Raw genomic sequence first — 26,715 nt, forward strand, 5'->3', positions numbered from 1 at the left:
ATTTGATAAAATTTTCCGAAACCGTTGGAGTTGGAGTTGGAGTTGATGAAACTGCAAAAGCTAAATTCCAACCTTATTCTAACCATGGGACAAACTTTATAATTTAATAATAAATTTCCTCCATAAATATTGTGGCATTTTCTATCTTATTTGAGTAATATTGACATGAAATACAAGAAATGAGAATAAATTCATCCATTACTTATAAAATAAGCTTTTAAGACATGTGTTAGATACAAAAATAATTGAGCCGAGTGAGTTTATATTGTTGTAGTATTAGACATCTTTTCCACCTTCCTATAGTATTAAAAAACTTATATGAAAATTCCATGGACATTAACAGGTAAGTTGCATAGACCAAGTTGTAAAGGAAATAGTTATGTTTTTCTCATCAATCTTAAGTTTAAATATTGATTGTTTATAATAGTAAAATAATTATATAAAAATTAAATTTGAGATAGTTTAGTCAAATAAAGAACAAAGAAACAACACAAAGAGAAAAAAAGGAGTAATATTTTTACTCGTCTCATGAGTACATCACTTGAGTTCTCCGAGTTGTGCTTCAACTTTTCAAAAGTTGGTGTGGGTGATAATGCATTTGTAAATAAGTCTGTCAACTTGTCTTTGAAAATTTTTGTTAAATATTGATGTCTTCATATAAGAACACTATTGGCTAGTTTTATACATTAGGAATATTTCAGCATGATTTAAAGTAGTTCTTATTTGCTTCATAAGCTTCCATAATAAAAAAGTCTTTTATCTGTACAAGTTAACTTGTGTCAGATCTAACTCGCATGGGGTAGATAAATAACTTGCATCTTCATAACCAACTAGGTCACAATTAGATTTATTAGAATAAAATAAATTCACATGAGTTAATTCTCAAATTAAACCTAACATAGTTTATTTCTACTTCAATATCTTTGGAGAAATACTTATTTTTTATTTAACAAAATTCCTAAAGATATTACAATAGGTAGTGTATAAACTAGTAAAGATATAACTGCACTTATTGTTCAAAAATATGGTTCGTCAAGACCTCAAGTTCTTCATTATCTTTGTGGTACTAGATTATTTTTTTTCACACAACCAAGAGAATAAACCACCCTAGGAAAGCTCAATGATATAACTAGTCCATTTGCAAGCTAAGGCAAAACATATGATCTCAAATTCTTTCTCGAGAAAGTATATTGGGCTATGAAATCTCTTTAAGAGTTTCTACTTGAATAATAAATTACAAGTTGTGATTTCTTTTAAAAGCATATAGACAAATAGAGGCACTACTAGAAATATGAGTTTTAACGACGCATAACTTACGTTATAAAAAGTTTCAACAACACAATTTTTACGTCATTGAAGCCTCTTCAAGAAAGGCTATTTAACGACACTTTGGAAAACGTGTCATTAAATATGCTTAGATGACATCAAAATTGTGTCATTGATACCTTTTCCTTGACACAATAAATATTTCACCGTTATCTATAATTTGACACCAATATGTCATCAGTACCCTTACATTGATGCTTTACATGTGTCATCGTTATTTATTTATTGACACCAATATATTGTCATTAATGTTCTTACATTAACGCTTTAAATGTATCACCATTATCTAATACGAATATATTGTCATTAATACTCTTATATTGACGCTTTAAATGTGTTACCTTATCTATACTTTTACACCAATATATTGTCATTAATACCCTTACATTGACGCTTTAAATGTGTCACTTTTCTCTATAACTCGACACCAATATATTGTCATTAATACCCTTATATTGACGCTTTAAATGTGTCATCGTTATCTATACTTTGACAACAATATAGTGTCATTAATACCTTTACATTAACTCTATAAATGTGTCACGAATATCTATCACTTGATATGAATATGTTATCATTAATACCCTTATATTGATGCTTTAAATGTGTCACCAACTCGACACCAATATATTGTCAAGTTTAAATGTTTCGTTACACATAATTCTTGTCAAGAAATGTGACTTGACGGCACAGTTTCTATTTAATAAAGGCTCATAGCTCATACACAAATGACGACAAAAAACATATTTGACGTAGTTTAAAGGCTTTTCAGAAGGAAGTAATTAGAGCTTTCCTTCTATTAGTATTAGTCTATTAGAGATTGAATTGGAAAGGATAATTTTTTTCACTATTATGAAGGAGCTACTCTAAAAAAATGATTTCAACTTAGATTATTTATAAAATAAGAACAACTAACAAATAATCAAACGGATATCCGACTAATGTGATTTCTCAATAGATTCTACTACATTCGTAACACCACACCATGAAAATAAGTAGTCTTTTGTAGTGTTAATATTTTTACTCTAAATTGTATTTATGTGGAAGATGGTGGCTTCTTTGATCATTTCATTTCTTGCATGGATATGATAACGTTAGTAACATAGTAAAATTGTTGAATAGGTGAAACCAGAGACAGTGAACAAAGTGGTTGAAATTGGAGGAAACAACTTGCTTTAGATGAAGATTCTAAGTTCGATGGAGAATCTAATTGTAATTGCTACCAATCTTCAACTTAAGCTGATATATATATATGTTCGTCTTTTTAAAGTCTTGAAAATGCTCGTATAATTTGTTATTCAGTTCATCTCTGTTTCATGTTTTAAGCTTAACCTTAATGAAATCATCTTTTTTTTGTTTGAACGCAACTTGCACGAGAGTTCTACTCAGAGATCTTTCTTACACTACAAACAATTAAAAGTTGCTTATAAAGCTGTCAAAATAAGCTGTCAAAGTATACTTAAGTAGTAATATAAGTAAATCTGCTTTACCCTGGTTTCGAGCGCACAAACAAGGCCCTAGAGAGTTGGTGTATAATAAATTTGGGGGTGTGATAACTTGTAGAAATACAAGTTATTATAACCTTTTATATAGAATAATGAGACCAAAACATGAGATAAGTGTGTCAAAAAGTGTAGCTTATGTTGTAAATGTATAAATATTTTGAAATACATTTTGCATAAGTTTTATGCCTGCTTTACCCTGTTTTTAGTGTCTAAGCACATGATTATTAACAAAAGAATGAGCAGGTGAATCACAGAGGAACATGCGCAAAGACTAGGCGAGAAGAAGTTTGTTAGAAGACAAAAATGGTAAATAGAGTGATATGACTTGTTGAAAAGGACAACTTTCAACGTTGACATGTTCAGAGAGATAGACTTACCATCAAATCTACCTATATAAGTAGCTCCATCACCATTAAGAAAAGGATGGCCAGAAGTCTGAACGGATCAGCCAGACGCTTGAACGGGCAACTGTCCCTTGTTTGAAGAGGTGGATAGAACCCTAAAGAGTTGGTGGCAAGGATTAGCTTTACCATAATTTGTAAAACATATCTTTATCTTCTCCGGTCAGTCTGTGGAGTAAAAATCTATAGTCCGAGTGAAGAAGATGCCATCTCCATCTTTCCCTAACTTGTAATTAATGTCTTTTCTTTGCTTTCCATTTTGTATTTCTTTCCATTGTATATTGTTCACATTGTATAATGGTTGAAGGCATACATTCTTTAATACAATGTATATTTATACTCCTTCAATTCATCCATGTATGTACTGTTAGTTTGTCTTTGTGTTATTTATAGTTTAAATGTAACTACCCAACTCTCCTACTATGCTAGAGTTATTACCATTTAAATAAATATAAACTTTTTATTTTTAAAAACAAGAAAATACAAAAATTTAACATTTCAAATAGCTAGTTAAATAATAATAAAATGTATATATAAAGAGAAAATGAAACAATTAATTAGAAGGATAGTTGCAAATTTAGCTAGCAAAATAATTAAGTATATAGCAACATTTTAAAAATATTGCAAATATAGCAAAATAAGTAAAATTCTATCAATGATAGAAGTCCTTGATCTATCATTGATATATCATACAAATATATCAGCGATACAAGTCTATCAACGATAGTTTTGCTATATTTGCAATTTTTTTAAAATGTTACTATATCCTTAACTATTATTCCTAAGATGGTCATCAATTATAATTATCGTATTTGTTTTACCTCGAAATGATTCGGCCGTTTAGTTGACATTATTTCTTAATTTGGTAGGTAGAAATTTTCTATTGAAAGTGCAGCTGAAAAAATAGTGTTAGCATTCCACCTAGTCCTTAGTGAATATTCTAATGAAAAAACTTAAGGAACGTGGAAAAATGACATATGTGGTATATTGGTGTGAATTATATTAATTTGGTTTGTAAAGTTTTATTTAGAGTATGTGGTATTACTGTGAATTATATTAATTTGGGTTTGTAAAGTTTTATGTAGAGCGTGGCAGTTATGGAATTTTCAAACTTGTTTTTCTTGTTACTTGAGTTTGAGTCGTGTTATCATTGTATTGTAAGGATTTTGGTAGCAACTTTCATCATCATACTAGAAATATAATAGATTGTGCATTTCTCCTGTTTTTCTTGGCATTGTTGTGTTTTACAGTCAAGGAACCTAACATACGTATGTTGTGAGAAATTGTTCCAGTTTTCCCTTTCATATACGAGTAGTACTTGAAATACATGCAACAATTGAATATGGAGTCGTGCTAAATATATATTGAAAAGTTGGGTCGTTTGTAAAATGCTTATTGAAACCAATGTGTGTTTGCTTTTGAATGATTTAACATCAACTTGTATTAGGGTAAAATTAAAGTTCTCTTGTATTTTGTATTTGCATAGTAATTCCAAGTTTGCAATTGGTAATAATTTTTCATGTATGTTTGAATAGGATTTTGAAAATAACAATATATTAAATAAAAATAATGAATAACAAATAGATTTTTCACGATACAAAAATATAAATAAAATGAAATTTTCTAAACACTTTTAGTCATAAAATAAATATTTTGTCTACTCAAGAAAAAAAACATCCATGCATATCCAATAAACTCAAGTTGTTTCACTTAGAAGCAACTCGTGGGTTGAACAAGACCTGCTGCAATTCCTCCAACATTGTTGCATGTAGCTTGCGCTGTTTGATTCATATATGTAAGTTTTACATTCTCTAACTTTATTCGAACACATGGATTTATTGGACTACAATCGAACTTTACTGCAACTTTAGTGGCTGATGTTCCATGGATGTCTTGATAAGTCACATCGTTAATTTTAACACCAGAAGCCTATAATATGGTACAACAACTTAGCACTCAATCAATAAAATAATTAATATGATCGAGGATTAGAGCATATTGAATTGATTAAATATTCGTACCTTTTCCGGACATCCTTTGTGGCTTGGACAATAATTTTGATCGATAACAATTGGATTTTGGACATTGTCCATTACAATATGTTGGAAAAGAATGTTCCTAGCAAAACCGTTGCTAGGCTTGCCCCATGCTTTGATTCTTACCCCATTTTGAGTGCGTGAAAATACAACATTCTTCACAGTAACATTTTGGACTCCATCCTCTTGTAGATCCTTTGCTAAACTCCCAATGCTACAAATCATAACCAACAAATTTTATTACAAAAATGATTATAATTAAGAATTTATTTACTTTATTATTCACAGAAGTTTACCTTATTCCATGACCAGGTCCACATATAATATTTTCAATACGTAAGTTAGAAGTACCAGGACCAATGGAAATGCAATCATCTCCAGTGCCTATTTTGGAGTTTAATATGGCCACATTAATGGACATTTGCACATGAATTCCGTCTGTGTTGGGACTATTGCCAGAGGCCAAGACCTTAAGGCCTTTCATCATGACATTTTGACAACCATGGATGACTATATGGAACATTTGGCTATTGAGTGATGTTAATGCGCTGACCACTACATTTTTGGAGTTAGAGAATTGGAGGGTCTGCATATACAGTAGAGAAGACCGAATTTATTTAAAATATAAAAATATAATAATATAATAATTTTGAGAAGAATTGTGATTTTAGTTAATATATTTGCTTACCGTGGCACCAGATGGACAAGTAGTGCTAATAGAAGAATTTTTGCAAGTCCATAAGCCAACCCCCTTCCCATCAAGATTGCCGCCTGAGATGGTAACTCCATCAACGTGCCTAAAAACAACCCAAGCTGCAGAGTTTCCAATAACTTGAAAGTCGGAGGGAGCCACCAAAGTGCCATCAATGCGGATAAAGATAGCATTGTTTTTGCAAGGTCCGTTGAAAGTTCCAGAGCGAAGGTAATATCTTCCTCGTGGGACATAAATTGTGGTTGGTTTTGTGGAGGCACAAGCATTAGACCAAACGGTTTGAAATGCTTGTGTTGAGTCAGTTCTCCCATCACCTTTGGCTCCAAAGTTAACAACATTGTAAGACCATGCATTGCTAAAAGTACACAAATTTATCAATGCTACCAACACCATCAATAGAGCCAAACTACTCCTCTTCTCAAATTGGATGATCATCATCTCAATCAATTTTTCTTCCGATAGTTACTTTTTCCTTTTCAAATGCTCAAATTTGTGAATGTGAGAGAGAACAAGGATGAGAAAATAGAAATATGATTGAATGAAAGGAAGAAATTGTTGGTAGTATTTATAGGATCATCTAAGAAAGAATAAAAATATAAAATATGAAATTGATATGATAAAGTTGTGCCGTCGCCACATTTTTAATTTTGATCATTATATGGAGGCTTAAGAAAGAAAACCAAGTAACGTAAACAATAACAATAATAAGAATGTTTGACTAATTCTTATAACCTTATTTTTCAATTACAAAAATGTTGAAAATTTGTGTAGATTTTGTTTAGAAAAATTCCTATTAATATTTTTTCTATCTATAAGAATTGTAATAATATAATAATAATTAGCCACATATATATATATATATATTATATATATATATATATATATATTTATATTTATTGTTTAAATGAAAATTTAATTCAATTAACTATAACATCATATTCTCATTTAAAAAAAAAAAGATAGAGATTCAAATATTCAATAACATAGGTTTTTAATTTAAAAGGAAAGCATAATAATAGCTATTGATATATAATTAAAATTTGATATCCTCTTTTCGACTAAACTATGGGAATATATAAATAATAATATGGAAGTGAGACTTAAATATTAAGTAACTTCAACTTAAAATAACGGTTTAAACTCTACATTATATGCTTTTATGTCCAAGGCAGCCTAATGCCATACACATACTTATGTGTATGTATTTGATTAATATTAATTAAACAAAAACAACACAAAATGGATATTATTGCATGTATTTGATCATAACACAAACCATTTTTAATTATTTGTTGGTGTGTTACATACTCTTCTCTCATTTCACTCTTCTATACAACTCATTGGACTGCCAAATCAAATTTGATATACTTAATTTCTTAACCTCTACTACGTAATAATTTAGCCTTCACATTTTAAAATTTATGGTAAAAATTTACGATAACTTAAGCTTGTTTAATGTTTTTTACTTGACTTGGGAAAAATATGGGTCAAAAAGTCATTTGCATATAAATATATTTTTATAAAAAGAATGGTTTGTAATAAGAGTAATGATGTATTTGAGAATAAATATATGTGTGATTTGTTTATGTACAATGTGTGATATTAAAGAAAAAGAAAGTTGTATTAGGAGATGGATGAAATTAGTTATATATGAAACGCACCGTAGCATTGGCAATTAGGCCGCCTTTGGACAATGCAAATTTATGCAAAATTATGTCTTCACCTAAAGCCCTTTGTTTTTCTTTAATATCACTTTACTTAATATTTAAGTCCCAATCCCATTTCCAAATTATTTTTTATATATATATCGGCATTTTTTTACTTAATGCACTTCTCCTTCTCCTTTGGTCGATCTTCTCTTCCTTCCTGGTTCATGCATTTTTTTTCTTCAACATTTCTCTTCCTTCAGTAAGAGCGATAGCCGAGAGGATGTATTGTGTTTAACGCTATTCACAAATCATCATCCAGACAGCAAGAGCCACTGCAAAAGATTGAGATGTGGGTATTGAGCCGAAATAAACACTCATTATTAGATTTTGATTTTTTTCAATAGGATTTAGTGGGTCACCTATAACATTTCTCTAAATGGTGGCCAAATTTAAAATCTTGAAATTTAAATAAGTTGAATTATATTCCATTAATTAGACTATATATTGAAGAAAAGTTTCTCACCTTAAGAAAATGAGAAATTATTACAATTTCTCAAAATCTATCATAGGCTAGTCTTTAAATAAAGATTTTTTTTAAAACATTGATTAAATTCATTTTTTCTTGGGATCAAATCTCGGACTTCCAAAGATGTGATCCCTCACCTTAAGAATTCTAGGAAATCAGACTAAAAAATTTCCTAGATTTCATCCTAGGAATATTTTTAGCGAAATAGAAGTGAGTTATTAAAATAGTTGATTGAGGAAACGTATGAAATATAAATTTATATTTTAAACATTTAAAAAAAATAAATGAAATAGTTGTAAAGTAAAATTTTCTAAACAGTTAAAAAAGGAAATTTAAGAAAAATCTTCCAAATTAGGTTAATAAGAAATAATGCAGACTAGAATTAAATATAATATACCCTGAATTAAGCAAGTAAGATAAGATTTTATTTTTAAAAAAAATATTGAGAATCGAATCTTGGATTCCCAAAGAACCGATTCCCTCACCTCAAGAATTTAGAAATAACGGACTCCGATATTTCTAATTCTATCGTCAGATTTGTTTTTAGAATGAAAAAATGTAAAAATAAATATGATGTAAGGAGAAAAAAAATTAAATAATTGATATGAAATACCATGATAATATTAGAAAGTGTAAAAAATATTCATAAATTTAATATTACATGATAATAATTATTATGCATGCCAGAAAAGCAAGTTAAAAAAATAAATATAAAAGGAAAATACAAATGGTAGACAACTACGACAAATAAATATATAAATAATAATAATAATAATAAAAAGATAACAGGAAAAGAAAAGGAAGTTTTTTTTTTTAAACCTTCTGGCCACCCATATATATAATAATAATAATAATAATGATAATAATAATAATAATAAAATAATACACAAAAGTATTAACAAAAGAAAAAAAAAATAGATTTTCAAATCCCAAATAAAATTTACTCGTTGATGAGGTACAAATTCTTGCGAGTAAATCCCTACCACATGAACCTCCAATAAAGTGTATTTTAAAATGGAATTTGATTTTCTAAAGAAGAACAAAAACAAAAACAAAAAAAAAAGTAAAACGTAATGAAATGAATAAGGAAACTCACATTTTTAAAAGATTCTCTCTAAAAAAATTTCTAACGTTCTCTAGAGACTTTTTGTAAAAAGAAATTCTCGAAAGAATTCTTTGTTAAAAAAAACTCTTCCCAAAGAATTTTTTTGTTTAAGAAACTATCCTCCTCTTTTTTTTCAAATGACAAGGGTCCCTATTTATAGACCTGGAGTGTACCACAAATTAGGAAAAAGTAACAAGAATAAAATCAAAATTTGATATTATATTAATAAAACAAATTTTCATTTTCCTAAAATAAATTAAGTGAGATATTTTGTGGAAAATAAATTAATATATCAAATGAATATTAAAATACTTTTATTTAAAATTGATTTTCTTTTTTCCTAAAATGATTTAAGTAAGTCAAAATTGATATTATAAGATTTTATTTAAAATAAATTCATTTTTTTTCTAAAATAGTATAAATATAATATTAAAAGATTTTTAAAAAATAAATTGATTTATTTTTGTTTCCTAAAATGATAAAAATGAAATACTATAAGATATTATGTTATTATTAATTTTTTTACCTTTTTTAAAGTAAATAAATAATTTAGCAATTATTACTAATATTAGTATTAGAGAAAATTATTGGTAGGATAAAAATAGGTGGCTACAGGTGGCCTATATGACGTAAGTCAATTTCATTTGTTTGCATCTAAATTTTTGTATCTCGTTTACGAGTTTAGAATATTATTTTGTAGGTACTTGTATTCATATGTTTTTGGTTCAAAGAAAAATGTGCAGTACATCTTTGTAGATCTATCCCTTACTTTTTATAGACATAACTCACAAGAATCTCGAGTTCGAAACTTGTGCAATAGATTGATGATCTCAAAAGCTAACCAAATAGTTCTTGCTCCTTTTAGTCTTAGGTAAGTTAAGTTATTTTATCAGCTGCATTGCAAAAAACTAGTAGTTATATTTTTGTATAATTAGGGGTCATTGGGCACTGCTTGCAATAAATGCATACGATGATACAATATTCTACCTTGACTCACTAAAGACAACATCAAAATCAACTACAAGATATGTGACCGACAAGTAAGTTAATCTTCTATATCATTTAGTATTGATTCTAATGCGTGTACAATATTTTAAAATGTGTGTAATCTTATCTTGGCAAAATAGAACAATAGTGATGTTTCAGTCACAAAAAAACATTAAAAAAAGTCAGAAACAAACTTTATGGCGAACAGTAAAGGAAAGTATAAACATTTAAAGTCATTGTATTTTGTAGACCACTAGCAATTAGGATTACTTCGTTATTCTAATTTGTTGTTTTTATATAGTGTCCTCTATAAGTCAGGAGCACCGAACGTGGATACTACGTCATGAGGTTTATAAGAGAAATTGTGACTAAGGGAAATATTGTTGTATCAGATGTGGTATGTTATATATCAAACTATTTCTTTTGTGACTTAATTGGTTTATTTGGATTGTGAGTTAATTCATTTAATTTATTTTGCATGTTTATAGATTGATACACACAAGTGTTTGATGCCCCCTATGTAAAATTTCTAGATCCCCACTGGATACACGAAGATCATACTCACAAGCTGAGTTAGATGAGGTGTGGGTTGAGTTAGCTGACTTTTTGGGTTCATACATGTGATTGACTAATTTTTGATTCTGAAGTAGGAAATTTTTTGTTCTGGTTGCTTATCTGAAATTTTATGTATAAATAATATAGGTGATTCTTTTGAATTGTTCATATGGAAAGGGGTTATACTTTTGATTAGATTTATTATAGATAGATAGTTTTTGGATAAGTTAGTTAATTAGGATGTCGAGTTGAATTCATGACAATCTAATGGAATTATTTATATTGTTTTTGTAAATGTTATGGAATATGTATATATATGTAAAGTTTTGGAAATGATTATACATATATGGTGAAATGTTTTATTTATATATGTTCGAGTTTTGAAACTATATTTGATGAATATCATCGGTCATATATATTTATGAAATTGTTGCTAGACAACTATACAAGACTATGAGAGGACAATACATGAACAAAATATAATTGAATTGCAATTTTTTTAAAAAAATTGAAATATGATTGACGTTTTTTAAATGTCATAAAAAAGTACATTCTTGACGGTTTAAAAATGTTATAAACAAGTGCATTCTTGATGGTTTTAAAATGTCATAAATAAGTGCATTCTTGAGGATTTTTCAATGTCATAAACAATGAATTTCTTGACGGTTACTGAATGTCATGAATACTCATACTCTTGACACAGCTTTTAAATGTCATAAACACTCATATTATTAACGATTTTTAAATGTCATGAACATTCTTACTCTTGACAGTTTTGAATTGTCATGAACATTCATACTCTTTGACGGTTTTTAACTGTCATAAAATTTGTATATTTGACGTTTGACCCTAAATCCTAAACCCTAAACCCTAAACCCTAAAACGTCAACGTTCACTATTCTTGATGTTGTTATCAACCCTGAAGAACTTTCGCTTTTTTGATGTTGGCTTCAATGATGGTTTTAAAACCGCAAAGAATAGTGATTCTCGACAGTTTAAAAATGTCAAGAGAGCCTCTTTTTGTAGTAGTGATTATAGAAACATTTTATTTATCTAATTAAATACTTTATTTTATTTGACATTTAGTTGCATGAACTCACAAAACCAATAAACTAACATCCAAGGTTATCTTCTGTAACCTAAACATGTATGTGGAGGCATACAAGTGGATCATGTTTAAGTGATAGCCTAAATCAACTGTAGTAGATGGATAAGACTAGATACCTTACCCTGGTGACACTACGAATACGACTTGCTTTATAGTTGTTACAATCATTCTAGTTACAATCATTCTAAAGTGCTACAAATGATTTTATCCTAATCATTCATGTCAAGACATTAGGGCATGGGTATTCTATACAAAGATTTTGTATAAGATCGGACCATGAAATGAATAGTCTCTCTTATTAACACAGTTACAAGTTGAGACTACATTTCACCAGGATGATCATAGGTGACTTGACCTAAATCCTCAGTGAGTTGTGAACTTCTGCCTATGAAGGCAGTTCTTTGATTTGCATGGGTGAAGGCATATGTCACCGACTCAATAGGCCTACCATTTCAAAGATTCGTCTAATTAGGGAGTTGAAAACATAACCACACAAGAAGGAATTCACTCATCTATAGATAGAATAAGTAGAGATAGAAGTTTAAAGGAAGACTTTAATAATTTGAATCTTCAAACCAAGTGGAACTTGATATCTAAGCTTCATTTATTCAAGGGGAGTCTGAAATTAGATAAGGATAGGAGGTTCAAAGAAGACGTTGATACGAGTTTAAGGGGAGCATGCAACATTCTTCATTAGATTCAAACTAAAAATTCAGGGGAAGCCTGATTATTTTAGTAAATAAAATTACAAAAAGAGTACCACTCTAAGAGTCTCTTCTAGATTATTAAGGTGTAATACTCATTCAAATTATCATCAATTTGAAGAAAAAGTATAATCATTGTAAGTTTCTTTCCATTTAATATTGGTATATAATGTTATGATAAGAAAATTATTTAGAAGCATATTATTAGTAGATCTATAGTTTCATTTTGATATAAATTTATGTTATATTCATATTACTACATTAATTAGGGTTTTACATGTTGGTATTGAATCTATGATTTTATTGTTATGGTATTAAATTATAATAATCATACGTATAAATCTACCATATTTGCGCATGTATATTAAAAACTATACGTAGTTATATAAATGTTAGAAAGAGATTCTAATATTAAGTCAAGTTTAAAAATTAGATTTATATAACTATAAAAATGAGAAATGTAAAAAATAGAACATTTGACAAAATATTTACGCTTAATAGAAAATTAAGTAAAATGAGTTGTCTTTTAAAGCGGTTTTATTCTATGTCGTGTAAATAGTTTGTTGTTTTTTTCTATTTTTGAAAAAAATCCTAGAAAATCCAAAAGATAAGAGTTTTAAAATTGAAGATAAAATAAATCTTTATAATGAAATTAAAGATTTGTATACTTTATATTTGAATGTATTATTATGTGTTAAATAATATAAATATTTAAATATTTTTTGAAATAATATATATTTGGTTACATTAAAAAAATATTATTTTACAAACCTTAATTTCAAAATTGAACTAAACAATCCATTATTCTATTATGCATAAATTTATTGTAAAAAATGATAAAGAGAAAATAAATTTAATTGATGTGTAGAAGGTATTTAAACTTTAGTTAGTTTTTAATATAAATTTCATATGTAAAAGATTAGAAAAAGCTATGATTTTTTTATATTTTTTTATAAAACATTATTATTCACTTTTTTCCTTTTTTTTTCTTTTTTTTTTTGTAGAAAATGACGGACAAAATTTTGAGATTTATGTTGTTTATGAATGGTAATATGATTGGGTGTTGATGGAGTCGGTTATGACCGACCAACTTGTGGAGGATTTACCATAAGTGTGAACAATGGAATTGTCTTGGAACAATTTACTGAAATCGTATGATCATCAATTAGTATAGATATACACATAAATCAAATCAAAATTTTATATAGGCATGGTGCATTTACGTCATTCAAAATTTATGTCATTTTCTAAACCAAATGAACAAACAATGAAATCTATGTTTTCAATTGCAATGCCAATCCCGAACATGGTGCATTTATATGTCAATGTGAATAGAATGGGTTTGGCTATAAACCAGAATTATGAACCAATTGCAATGTCAATTCGAAACATGGTACATCTGTATGTAATACGCTGAACCACTTTTGTACAGCATTGACTTGAGAGCTATGGAATGGTCAAACATGGTTTCACATTTGGTAGTGCGATGACAATCTCGTAGAAGATTTATTACGATGGGAGCTTCGATTCAGCAATTTGATATGAATGTGACTCAAGAATATATCCACTAGTATAATAATATTAGAAGGTTCTACATCACTCGAGTAGAAGTAGATGTGGGTCATCTGGTACATATTTAAACATTATATAATTACTTAAATTATTTACTCAAGTAAATATTTCTATTTTTTTCACACAATTCACAGATATCAAACAACATAATACATTGTGATGTTGTAAATGATCCACAATAAGTCTTTGATATATGTAAGAATAATGAGAGGTACATGGAGGAAATATATAATATGTATGATCTACCTATTGTACCTCTACCAGTTCAATAGGAGACATTTTCAAGTGGAAGAAGCTGAAATCGATGAAGTTTATCATAATGTGGAAGTGTCTCCTATGACACAGAACCAAACTGGTTATGTTAGTTTGATAGTGATGATGCCATTGAAGTAGGATATTGTGATTTTGAGGCTTGTATAGGATAATATGATTCAGAGATCGATCAATCATCTTCATACATGGATACTAGCCCATTCATTTCTTACATACATGGACACGAACGTGATTATGGAGAACATAACGAATATCTGTACTATGAAGCACCTGCAGAGGTATCAGATCGACAAAAGAGTACCAAAAAGAACTAGAGAACAAAGAGGAGCCAAGACAACAGAGTTCAGAGTTGACAGCGACAACTAACTCGAAATCGACGACTTATAGGTTGTGTGGAACACTTTGATTTTCTTTTATCTTTTAAATGAATGTATTTTTTGTTATTATTTTTTTTTTTTAATTTACATTTAAAATTTTCAATTATGGGTCTATTAAAAAAATATTATTTAATAATTAAAAATACAATTATAAAGTTTCACAAAATTAGTGTAAATGTATAAAAGATAAAATACATTTATAAAAATAATTGAAATTTCTATGGTTTGATTTAAAAGGCAAAAAATCTCTAATTATTTAATTATTTAAAAATATCCATCCAAATTTCTAATATTGGAAGGAAGGCAATAACCAAATTTGTCATATTTAAATTTTCCCAAAAGTACTAAAAAGTGGAAGGGTTCAACCCAAACCTTGGAGAGAACACAAAACTACAATATTTTGATAGATAAATATTTTCAAGAGTAGACATATCTATTCAAATTTCTCTCACATCTTCCCTTCCCTTCCCTTCCCCTCCCTCTCACTAATTATTTTCCAAAAATTATATTTTCTTTTCAATATATATGTATGTACGTATAACCAATACTAATTCCACTAAAAACCACATTCTTAATTAAATATATATATCACATACATATACTAATAAAACAATACCTAATATTAATTCAAACAAAAAATAATATTAGGATAATTAAATTAAAAAGAAAAATTTCCAAAAATAGGTTAATTTTGGAGGGGTAAATTATTTTTAGGAGTTAGATTTGAAAAAAAGTTGAGTTTTACAACAAAAAGAAGGTGAAATGTCAATTTTTTCCTGGATGAAATTTCTCTTCATTTCTCTTTAACCTAAAACATAGCTAAAAAAATTATTCGTTGTCCTCACGTAAAACATGAAAAAAAAACAATTGAAATTTTCCACTTGCGCTTTCTTCTCCTCCCAAAAGGTATATTCATCATCTTCTATGGTGAACGTCAAGGCCACGGTGAACGTTGCCTTTCCATTTCCTTTCTTCAGTGGCAGTCAGTTAGTGTAAACCTCTCCTCGCCTTTCTTTTTCTTCACGACTTAGTGTAAACCTTTAGGCACTTATATTTTACATCTCACACATTTTAAACTTTCACTATAGGTTTCGAACTCAGATTTCTACCTCTCTTGAGTCCTTTGGAGTGTCTTTGTGCATGTTTAGAAAGCTTTTTAGGTACTTATATATCATCTCATACACATCTCGCACATTCCAAACTTCCAATATGGATTTTGAAATCAAAATTCTGCCTCTCTTAAGTTCTTTGAAGTGCTTTTATGCACGTGTAGAAAACCTTTTAGATACTTATGTAGCGTTCTCGCACATGTTTCGCATATTCCAAACTTTCACTATGCGTTTTGAAATCAAATTTCTACATCTCCTAAGTCCTTTTGAGTGTATAACCTGAAGGTTAGGTATGGTTGGAGTAACACTAGCTTCTCTGAATTATTGTCCATAATAAGTGATCTATTACCTGAAAACAACAAAATTCCATGTTCCTTATACGAAGCAAAGAAAACACTAGGTGCCTTAGAACTGAGTTACCAAAAAACGGATGCATGTCCTAATAATTGTTATTTGTACAGAAAAGAATACGAAAACATGACCAAGTACCCTAAGTGTGGTTTGTCAAGGTGAAGATCGCTAAGAACTCAAAAAAGGCAAAAAGTGGTATGGCTGCAAAGCAGATGTGGTACTTTCCAATAGTTCCAAGATTTATAAGAATGTTCAAGAATTTGAAAAATGCTAAGAACTTACGTTGACATGTGATGGATAGAAAAGTTGATGGTATTTTGAGACACCTGGTTGACACTCCATCATGGAGGTTGATTGATCACATGTGGCCAACCTTTGGGTCAGAACCAAGAAATTTTCGTTTCGGTTTGTCCGCTGATGGAATTAACCAATTTGGAGATCTATCGATGACCTAGAGTTGTTGGCCTGTTATTACAACAATATACAACCTTCTGTCATGGCTGTGAATGAGAAGGAAATATTGGATGTTGACAATGTTAATAGCAGGTCCAAAGCAATCGGGATACGATATCAATACGTACTAATTAGCGCCCTTAATTGATAACCTACAAATGCTATGAGAAGATGGAGTTCATTGTTTCGATGCATATAAAGAAGAACATTTCACATTGGGGGTTGTCTTATTGTGGACCATCAACTATTTTCCAGCATACGGTAATCTATGCGGCTTTAGTCTCAAAGGATATAAGGTTTGTCCAATATATGGAGAGGAGACTACTTCAATAAGACTACAACATGGAAAAAAAATGTCATACATGGGACACAGCTGTATTTGCCAATACATCATTCATATAGATTACAATTTTTTTTTAATGGTAAGCAAGACCATGGAAATCCTCCACAACCCTTGCTATGACCTAAAAAGAAACGACCCAACTTATAACAGTGTCAAAGGTCTCGAAAGTTCACATCTAACTACTAGGTGGTCTCATTTTCAGTAATATTGAAGTTTTTTACCCAAAAAAACCAAACAGTGATGTCCCAAACTCAGTGTTTCAGTTTCGTCCTAAAACGTCAAAAAAAGGACCAATGTTATGGCCTAGAAAGAAAGAACCCAACTTAGAACAGTGTCAAAGGTCTCAAAAGTTCACATCTAACTACTGAGTGGTCTCATTTTCAGTAATATTTGTTTTTTGCCCACAAAAGTTGAACAGTGATGCCCTAGACTCACTATTTCGGTTCCGTCCCAAAACGTCAAAAAAAGGGCCAATGCTACGACATAGAAAGAAACGACCCAACTTAGAATAGTGTCAAATGTCTCGAAAGTTAACATCTAACTACTGGGTATTCTCATTTTGAGTAATATTGAAGTTTTTCCCCATAAAAGCCGAACAATGATGCACCAGACTCAGTTTTTCGATTCCGTCCCAAAACATCAAAAAAAGGGCCAATGTTATGGCCTATAAAGAAATGACCCAACTTAGAACAGTGTCAAAAGTCTCGAAAGTTCGCATCTAACTACTTGGTGGTCTCATTTTGAGCAGTATTAAAAAAAATTTACCACAAAAGTCGAACGGTGATGCTTCAGATTCAGTTTTTTGGTTTCGTCCCAAAACGTCGAAAAAAGGAGCAATGCTATGGCCTAGAAAGAAACCCAACTTAGAACAGTGCCAAAGGTCTCGAAAATTCGCGCCTAACTACTAGGTTGTCTCATTTTGAGCAATATTAAAGATTTTTGCCCATAAAAACCGAACGATGATGCCCCAGACTCAGTTTTGTGCCTCTGTCCCAAAATGTAGAAAAAAGGGTCAATTCTATGGCCTAGAAAGAAACAACCCAACTTAGAACAGTGTCAAAGGTCTCCAAAGTTTGCATCTAACTACTTGATGGTCTCATTTTGAGCAATATTAAAGTTTTTTGTTCACAAATGCCGAACGGTGATGCCCTAGACTTAGTTTTTTGGCTCCGTCCCAAAAGATTGAAAAAATGGTCAATGTTATGGCCTAGAAATAAACAACCCAACTTAGGACAGGGTCAAAGGTCTCCAAAGTTCGCATCTCACTACTAGGTGGTCTCATTTTGAGCAATATTAAAGTTTTTTGCCGACAAAAGTCGAACGATGATGTCCAGTCTTAGTTTTTTGGCTTCATCCCAAAACGTCGAAAAATGGGTCAATTGTTATGACCTAGAAATAAACGACCCAACTTAGGACAGTGTCAAAGGTCTCAAAAGTTCGCATATAACTATTGGATGGTCTCATTTTGAGCAATATTAAAGTTTTTTGCCCATAAAAGTCGAACGGTGATACCCCAGACTCAGGTTTTTTGTTGCGTTCCAAAACATCATAAAAAGAGTCAATGTTATGACTTAGAAAGAAACGACTCAACTTAGGACAGTGTCAAATGTATCGAAAGTTTGCATCTAACTACTCGATGGTCTTATTTTGAGCAATATTAAAGTTTTTTCCCACAAAAGCTGAACGGTGATGCCTCAGACTCAGTTTTTTGGTTTCGTCCCAAAACGTCGAAAAAAACGACAAATTCTATGGCTTAGAAAAAAATGACCCAACTTATGATAGTGTTAAAGATCTCAAAAGTTCGCATTTAACTACTAGGTGATCTCATTTTGAGCAATATTAAAGCTTTTTGCCCACAAAAGCGGAACGATGATGTCCAGACTCAATTTTTTGGTTCCGTCCCAAAACGTCAAAAAAAGGACGAATGCTATGGTCTAGAAAGAAATGACCCGACTTAGAACAGTCTCAAAAGTTCGCATCTAACTACTGGATGATCTCATTTTGAGCATTATTAAAGTTTTTTGTCCACAAAAGCCGAACGATGATGCCCTAGACTTAGTTTCTTGGTTCTATCCCAAAACGTCGAAAAAAGGGTCAATGCTATGACCTAGAAAGAAATGATCACAAAAGTTGAAACAAAACCAAAAAGTTAAATTTTTTGCATCTAATTAAATAACAACTCCTATGTTGTCTCCTCTCGCAAAAATAAGGAGCATAGTCTAAAAAGTAAAAATTGAGAGAGTGCGTAATAAGAGGCAATAAGAGTTATAGTTAAGGGGAGAAACAAACTCGTAGAGTGCCTAAGATGTTCCACTCAACGTCAAACCAAAAGTATATAATAGAATAAAAAACATTCTTTTGCCAAATAAAAGGATTAAAAAAATTTCAGAAATTTTAGTTGTTTATGAATATGAAAATAAGATTTACAAAGGGGAATAAACAAGGGTATTTTGAGTATTAAACTTGTTGCATTCTAAACTTAGAAATATCTTCATAGCAAGTAGTATGCGATGAGAGTAAACTCTAAATAACAAATAAAACTTGCTCGCGTTTTGAGAAGTGTAGAAACACAAAAGGGGAAGGTGAGTCTTTAAAGAGGAATGATGCTTGAGGACAAGAATAATATGGAGCGATGCTTGAGGACAAACATTATTCTAAATTTTGGGGTGTGATAATGTGTATAAATACTCGTTATTATAGCTCATTTTATTGTAATAATGATGCCAAAAAGCATAAGAAGAGGATCATAATGTGTAACTTATATTGTAAATTCATAAGTATTTAGAAATACATCTTACACATAAGTATCATGCATGTTTTACGCGATTATAATGTCTAAATGCAGGATGGGTAGGAAGAAAGAAGCTAGTGAATAGTAGGAGACATCTCATGCAAAGGCCATGTGATGGGAACTTGTCAGGCGAATAACATTTTTGGGTGAGGAACTACCTCATCATGCAAGGAAGCCTCACTAGAGGACAAGAATGACAGTTGGAGTTGATGTGACTTCATAAGGCTGCAATCGATGCTGACAATCTCAGAAGAACATAATTTTTCCACTGAAAGTTACCTATAAAAACACTTCATCCCCACCAAGAGCAAGGGGGCCTACATGGGTCAGCTGGACACTTGTATGGGCCAAATGCTTGAATAGGTCAATTTCTAGAGAGTAGCAAAAAAGAATAGCCTTTTTGCCATCTGTAAACAGTTTCTTCTTCTTCTTCGATCAGTTGCAAAAGTAAGAGCATGACTTATGAATAGGGAAGAATCCATACTCTTGTTATCCCGTAACATGTAATATTTTTTATTCTCTTTTCTCTCCAGTTTTATACTTCTTTGTAATATATGTTGTTCATATTGTATAATGGCCAAAGGACTACATTCTTTATATATATATATTACATCTTTATCCCTTTTCAATCCATCATTTCTTAACTTCTCACTTGTCAATATGTTATTAGTAGTTAGGTTTGTTAAGTTCTTGATAAGAAGTCTATCTTATAATTCTTATCGCATTTAGTTGAGCTATATTCATTGTTTGGCCAGTGTCAAACGTCAACTACTCGAGAGGGCAAGTAGCAAGGATAAAGCTAATGTGCACAAGGAGGAATTTGGCAATAAACTTCGCCTTAGCAAGATAACTTCCAATACTTGTACCTCAAAAGTGAACAAGTATGGACAATAGGCGTCGAGAGATTGTTGTCCTTAAACGAGAAGTTCTATAAGTATTATAAGTGAATTCTTCTATATATACCTCGCCTAATCAAATACAACCATTTACATTTCAAAAGGTGAGCAAGTGTGGCATCTAAACACTTCGAGAGAAGCTCGCCTTAATCATGAGTTGGTTACGCAAGATGTATTGCATCGAAGCTCTCGCATTGCTTAATCGCCTAATAATGCGTAAACCTTCATTCACCTTTTTCTAGCATACAATTTAGTCTGCAATTTCATCTTGCATCCATTCATTCTCCTTTACAGATTCTCTTGGCATAAAAAAGTACTTTTAATCCTGGTTCTGATTCTTTTATACTTTATTTAATTAATTCTTTTATACCATCTAGATGATATGTAATTCTTAGAACTAATGTCTTGAATTAATTTCATGTAAACCTACTGTTTTGTTTGATCTTGGACAAGCAGTAGGAAAACTTGTAATCAACAAATATAAACTATTTGTGTTGGCAATTTCATCATAACAATCCAAAGTTGTTTTGCCTATACAACAACAGTAATAACTAACAATAACATACCAAATGAGAAAGAACATGAATTTACCTTCTTCCACAAGTCTTCGTGGTTTCCTGTAAAATCCAACTACGATAGCACCAAATCTTCCTTTTAGGTACTCTCAATACAGAGATCCCTCATCAACCCACGAGTAACATGAAAGTTAAACTGCATTTAGGCTCTCAGCAGTAAATATAGCACAACCTTCTAAGAACTGTCTGTTGCTTATGGGTTTTGTCTTTCTTCATCCGACTTTTCCAAGAAGAGCAAAATAAGATTTTGCCAATAAAGTGCTATTTATCTTGTTGAATTCGGGTCGATCTAAAAATATCTTTTGAAATGTGACCCACATTCGAAAAGATGAATATATATATATTATATATATATATATATATAATTTTGTCTTCAAATTGGTTTGAAACAAATGTTAATCATTGTTGTGTCGTGATAAACTACTAGCTTGAAAGTAAAATTCGACTAACTTGGTAGAAGAAAAAAAAAGAAAAGAATCTACCTTCTTTCAAAACTAATACTACTAGTTAAAAAAATAATTGAAGAATTAAATGGTAAATTGGTTTTAGAATAAGTTGAGATTAATCTTTGGAATTAATAAAAACAATTATCTTTTATATTCTTTGTTATGTCATTATTTTCAAGAATGATTACTGTGAGAGAGGACCTAAAAGCTATTATAAAGGTCTACAACCCCTCCCTGGATTTATGTGGAGGAGACGATGTTGTTCCTCCCTAAACAGAGCTTATGGAAGCCGGATGTAACGTCACATTCTTCAAGTGTGCTAAATGAATTTATATACTAATCTTGTTGCACAAATATTTACTCATCATGTCTATAATTGTTTAGGACATCCTCAAGTGTGTTCCGAGTTGATTTGGTAATATTATCTTTAAAAAATCCTTTTTCCTTTTTTTTTTTTCAAATTAATTGAATTATATTATATATAAATATATATATATCCCACGAGGTACATTTTGAAGAGGAAAGGAAGAGACGAAGACTCGTACAGTTATTACTCATTTGGTCTTTCTTTCTTTTGTTTATTAACAATGGAACTTCATTTCTTCTTCCTTTCTTCCTTTCTTCCTTTCTTCCTTCATCAACCCATTCTCTCTCTCTCTCTCATCCCTCTCTTTCTCTCTCTATTACTCATCCCTTCCCTATGCTCCCTTTCCTGTCACCTTCCTCGCCGTGATTTCTCCTCGGAGTCCGGTAGATCTTTCCCATTTCGGACTGGTTCACGCTGCCGTGTAGAAGGATAAGAAATCACCATGGCTGTAAGCTACCATTCCTCCTCTTTTCTCGATTTCACTATTTTACTCTGTATTTCTTTTTATACTCTGTTTGGCTGCTCTGAAAATCTCCGAGTTAGCGGGAAAATACAGAATGAGAGCTTTTTCAAAGTTTTCTTTCCGAACGGAACTATTCCAGCGAGATGTGTTTCTGCTTTTCCTTTACCCTAAACTGATTAGTTAAATTTCAGTATTTGATGAGTGATGATGAACCGAAACCGAATAGTTTTTGAAGATTAAATCAAGAACTGTTCAAAAGCTGAGATGTGAGATAGAACTAGAGTGCTTTCTAGATGTAATTTCAGAAATTAAAAATGGTTTTTCTGTCATAGTCCTCGTACGGTTCGAATTATTGCTTGTTTTTTAATGCTTTTTTCTTCTGTTCATATGCTGGGTTTTGACCTGACTTGTGGTGGGTTTCGCTTTGTGCTTATTTCTTGAAGAAGTGTTCAATCACGAGCATTTGAATTCAATTTTAGAATTAAATCATTGCTACTTTTGGGCCATTCTTCTAGTTCATCGTTATGAAAAAAGATTCGTCCATACTTGTATACATGTGGGGCTTTGGTCGTTTATTATTATTATTATTATTTTATATTTAAACTATTTTTGGGGTATATGACAATCAACTATTCTCTAATCAACCATCTATTTATTTGTTCTTATCTGCTGTATAGTCGTTTTTGGTTTTTTCCATTTTGAATCTTTCGAAAGGACTGTCTTTAGATATGTGTGATTTTTGTTGAATCCTTTACGAACTTCATTAAAATCAAGTTTAATACTCATCTTGTTAATGTTATAGTTCTCATATTGTCCATGTGAAAAAAGCTGACTATTTGTGCAAGACAGCTTAGGAAGATCATTCTTCTTATTCCACATTTGAATCTTCTCTTGTTCAAATACATTAGTTTTATATTATGATTGAACTTCTTGTATTTGCTGTTTTGACATTTGTGTTCAAATTTCTATGGTGTAAATTCTCGAAGGGAAAGGAACAACTATTAGGAATGACAATATGTTATTTCATCTCAAGATTATTCATAGGCGTGAATTGAGAGTGGATTGTTTTGGATACCGTTCAAGCTATTTTTGTGGTTGAAGTTGTCTTTTCTTTGGGGATCGTTTGGTAATATGCAATTGGATATAATTATTCCTCTAAACACTGTCTTGAAGTTTTAGATTTGTGTGCGTCTGTCGAGTCAGTTGTAGTTAATGATAATTGTTCACTTAAACCAATTTTACCAAATATGTCATCTGTTTTCAACCAAGCCCAACAACTTCAGAAGTGATCAACCCCTAAACAGATTAACCTCTCTTAACAAACTCTTTTCAACTACTCTCAACCATTAACAAATAAAATAGAGTAACAAACTTCTCTGGTATAGTTATAAAAGTGGTTTGAAATTCTACTGACCGAAGTGTTCTTACATTTTATTTTGATGTGAATAAAATCTCTCGAAGGCTATTCGAAGTGGATGTAGGCTTCAAGAAAGCTGAACCACTATAAAACTTGCTGTATTCTTAGTCCTTTGATGTCTTCTTCCGAAACGATGAACTAAGAAACTTAGGAATAACAATAATAATAAATTATCTAGAGTCAGCTTGAGCAATCGCAAGTTCTTATTTTCAAGCAGGTCCTAAGTCCTAAGTAAGTATAGAGTTTGCTGTTGGAATCTTACAAAAGGTTTAGCAATTCTTAAAGGAGCGTTTGCAAAAATAACAAGAAAAATGTTAAGATAATAGAACTCATGTCTCTACGTTTTCTGAATTGCAAAAAAAAAGTAGTAAATTAAAGCTGTAATCCTCTTTTAACTCTTTGTTAGTCTTTAATAACTCTATGGTAGTAATTTGATATATCTAATTACTTGTCATATTTGGAATATGAAAAAAAAAAAGTGTTATGAACTGCTTTTTTTTAAAAAAAATTGTCATTAAATCACTGATTGACACTAAAATTTAACCAGATGAAGGCGAATTTGATGGGATGTCATCTAACAACAATACATATATCTGATACCCCAATTAATCTATAGCTTTGCTTATTGGTAATTGACATGGTAATGAAATGGTTGCAAATGAAAGGATAACGAAACTGCAGTTCCAAAATTTGGTGAATGGGATGATGGGGATGCAAAAGCACCGGAGAACTACACAGCTATTTTCAACAAGGTGCGGGAAGAGCGGCAAGATCAAACAGTGCGAGGGACACCAACACGGCTGATTGACAGCACAAACAGCCAAAATCATGAACAGAATCAAAAGGTTAAGCTATCCTCCATTTCTAAAATTATTGAGATTGATATCCTTTGTCTTACATTATTGCCTGCCTTTAAAACTTTTCAGAAATGCTGTTGTTTTCCATGGCCAAGAAAATGATATTGTTCTACATCTTCATTAGCTCAGTTTTACATGGACATGTGAATATATATTTTATTTGAAGGAAAGAATCTGTTGGGCTGCAACAAATATCCTTCTGTGCCATCTAATGTAAGTGTTTGTTTGTGGGCAAATAAAGTTCTGGGAAAAAGACAAAATCTGGGGTGTTTTGGGTTATATTATTTTTAATTATTACTTGAAATTTTTACTTTTGCTTGTGATGTATTCTTCACTCTAATAATTGTATTGTGAGGTTTGGCTTATTTTGGTTACTATTTATCTATCACCTTAGTTTATGATTGTATGATCATAGAAACCAACCAAACCGAACTAAACCTGAAATCCTGTTTTTATTAAAGTGGTGATTTTGTTAAGAAAACTAATTCTTTCGATTCAATTTTGTTTTAGATCTAGAAACCGAAACCAGGTTGTTTATGTTACATACATATATTTATGTTATATGCTATATATGGTATAAAACTAGATGATCTACTACATATAAAACCGAAAATTGAATCGAGTTTGAATATTTGGGGTTAGATTTGGAGTAAACAAACAGTTCAGGCTTTAGAGTTGGAAAACTTCACAAACTAATCCAATAACCAAAAAACTTTTTTTATGACAGATCCATTTCTCGTGACCTTTTTGCCATATGAAATATCAATTCTATCCTCTCTATCTTCAAATCCTTAATAAACCATTAGTTGCTTTTTCTCTCTTCTACAAACTTGTCTGCAGTATAGAGTGAGATCCATGAAAACGAAGATAATCTAAGTTTTACGAAATATTTTTATTTCAAGATCGCATTTATGATAATAGGAGATGAAAGATAGTTTAATAAAACTTTGGAATAGTTCGAAAAAAGTTGGTAGATTATTTAATAAAAGTTGGGAGACCGTTTGATAAAAATTGGAAAATTGATTAATAAAAATTAAAACTTAGGTTATTTTTATCTACTATTTTTTCTTTTATGTTTTTTTTTTTCATTTGGTGTCTATTTATTCACCTTTACACTAAATTGATTATGTACTCTAATTATTAAAAAATAACATATAATGCAACGTTCATCTCAAATTGGTTATGTTTGGGTTAATTAAATATACATAAATTGACTTGATATTAATGCAAAGTCAAATAATCGTATACTCACATTTTCAGAAAGCGGTCAAGTATTTGACTATCAAGTATCCTATGATCATTTGATAAAAAAAAAAAACGTCAGATTATATATTTTCTTACATATTTTTCGTGTCAACCTACAACACTAAAAATAAATACTAAAGTAGACCGAGTTAGAAACATAAAAAACTCGAGATTCAAATCAACGGGAGTGGTAAAAAAGAATGACCTGAGATGCTAAAATAGTAATGGAGTATACATAAGTCTTACTGATGTCAAGCTTAAGTGCCCTTTGTTCCTAAAACCCGTCCGGAAAGGAGAACAATTTGAAAGAGAGAAAATGATTGATTGGAAACTCTCTTAAACTGATTTTTTGCAGGAGATTTTAAAATGAACTCTTACATTACCAAATCATAAAAGACTGTGGGATGGTCGATGAATCATAGGAAATTAATACAGTTTACAACCTTTCAATTGGTTTCAAAATCGAGAGTGAGAGTGTTGTAAGAAAAAACAAACAAGGTCGGTGACGTAGGCACGTGCGATAGAAAGAAGGGAAGAAAGCAAATAAACACGTGTCACGCAACTAT

The 26,715-nt window shown here is 30.7% G+C and overlaps 1 protein-coding gene and 1 long non-coding RNA gene across 2 annotated transcripts; one reads left to right on the plus strand and one right to left on the minus strand.

Annotated features, from left to right (window-relative positions):
- Positions 1–4,841: 4,841 nt before the first annotated feature.
- Positions 4,842–6,487, minus strand: LOC105435117 (polygalacturonase). The gene is made up of 4 exons (XM_011654521.2): positions 5,957–6,487; positions 5,565–5,854; positions 5,254–5,482; positions 4,842–5,161 (listed from the first exon to the last, which is right to left on the minus strand). Exons 1-4 carry the CDS (start codon positions 6,416–6,418, stop codon positions 4,943–4,945), a joined length of 1,200 nt encoding a protein of 399 aa, XP_011652823.2. The 5' UTR covers positions 6,419–6,487; the 3' UTR covers positions 4,842–4,942.
- Positions 6,488–22,299: 15,812 nt separating this feature from the next.
- LOC101213837 lies at positions 22,300–25,287 on the plus strand. The gene is made up of 3 exons (XR_969049.2): positions 22,300–22,615; positions 24,713–24,892; positions 24,974–25,287. It is a non-coding gene; the product is annotated as an uncharacterized LOC101213837 (long non-coding RNA).
- The last annotated feature ends 1,428 nt before the right edge of the window (positions 25,288–26,715 follow it).

This window comes from Cucumis sativus, chromosome 3 (assembly GCF_000004075.3).
Source record: "Cucumis sativus cultivar 9930 chromosome 3, Cucumber_9930_V3, whole genome shotgun sequence".
Lineage (NCBI taxonomy): Eukaryota > Viridiplantae > Streptophyta > Magnoliopsida > Cucurbitales > Cucurbitaceae > Cucumis > Cucumis sativus.

Coding starts and splice junctions, on each gene's coding strand:
- LOC105435117 (XM_011654521.2), bottom strand. CDS start 6,418: ATGATGATCATCCAATTTGAGAAGAGGAGTAGTTTGGCTCTATTGATG. Junction 5,483..5,564: donor GGACCTGGTCATGGAATAAG/GTAAACTTCTGT, acceptor TATGATTTGTAG/CATTGGGAGTTTAGCAAAGG. Junction 5,162..5,253: donor ACAAAGGATGTCCGGAAAAG/GTACGAATATTT, acceptor ACCATATTATAG/GCTTCTGGTGTTAAAATTAA.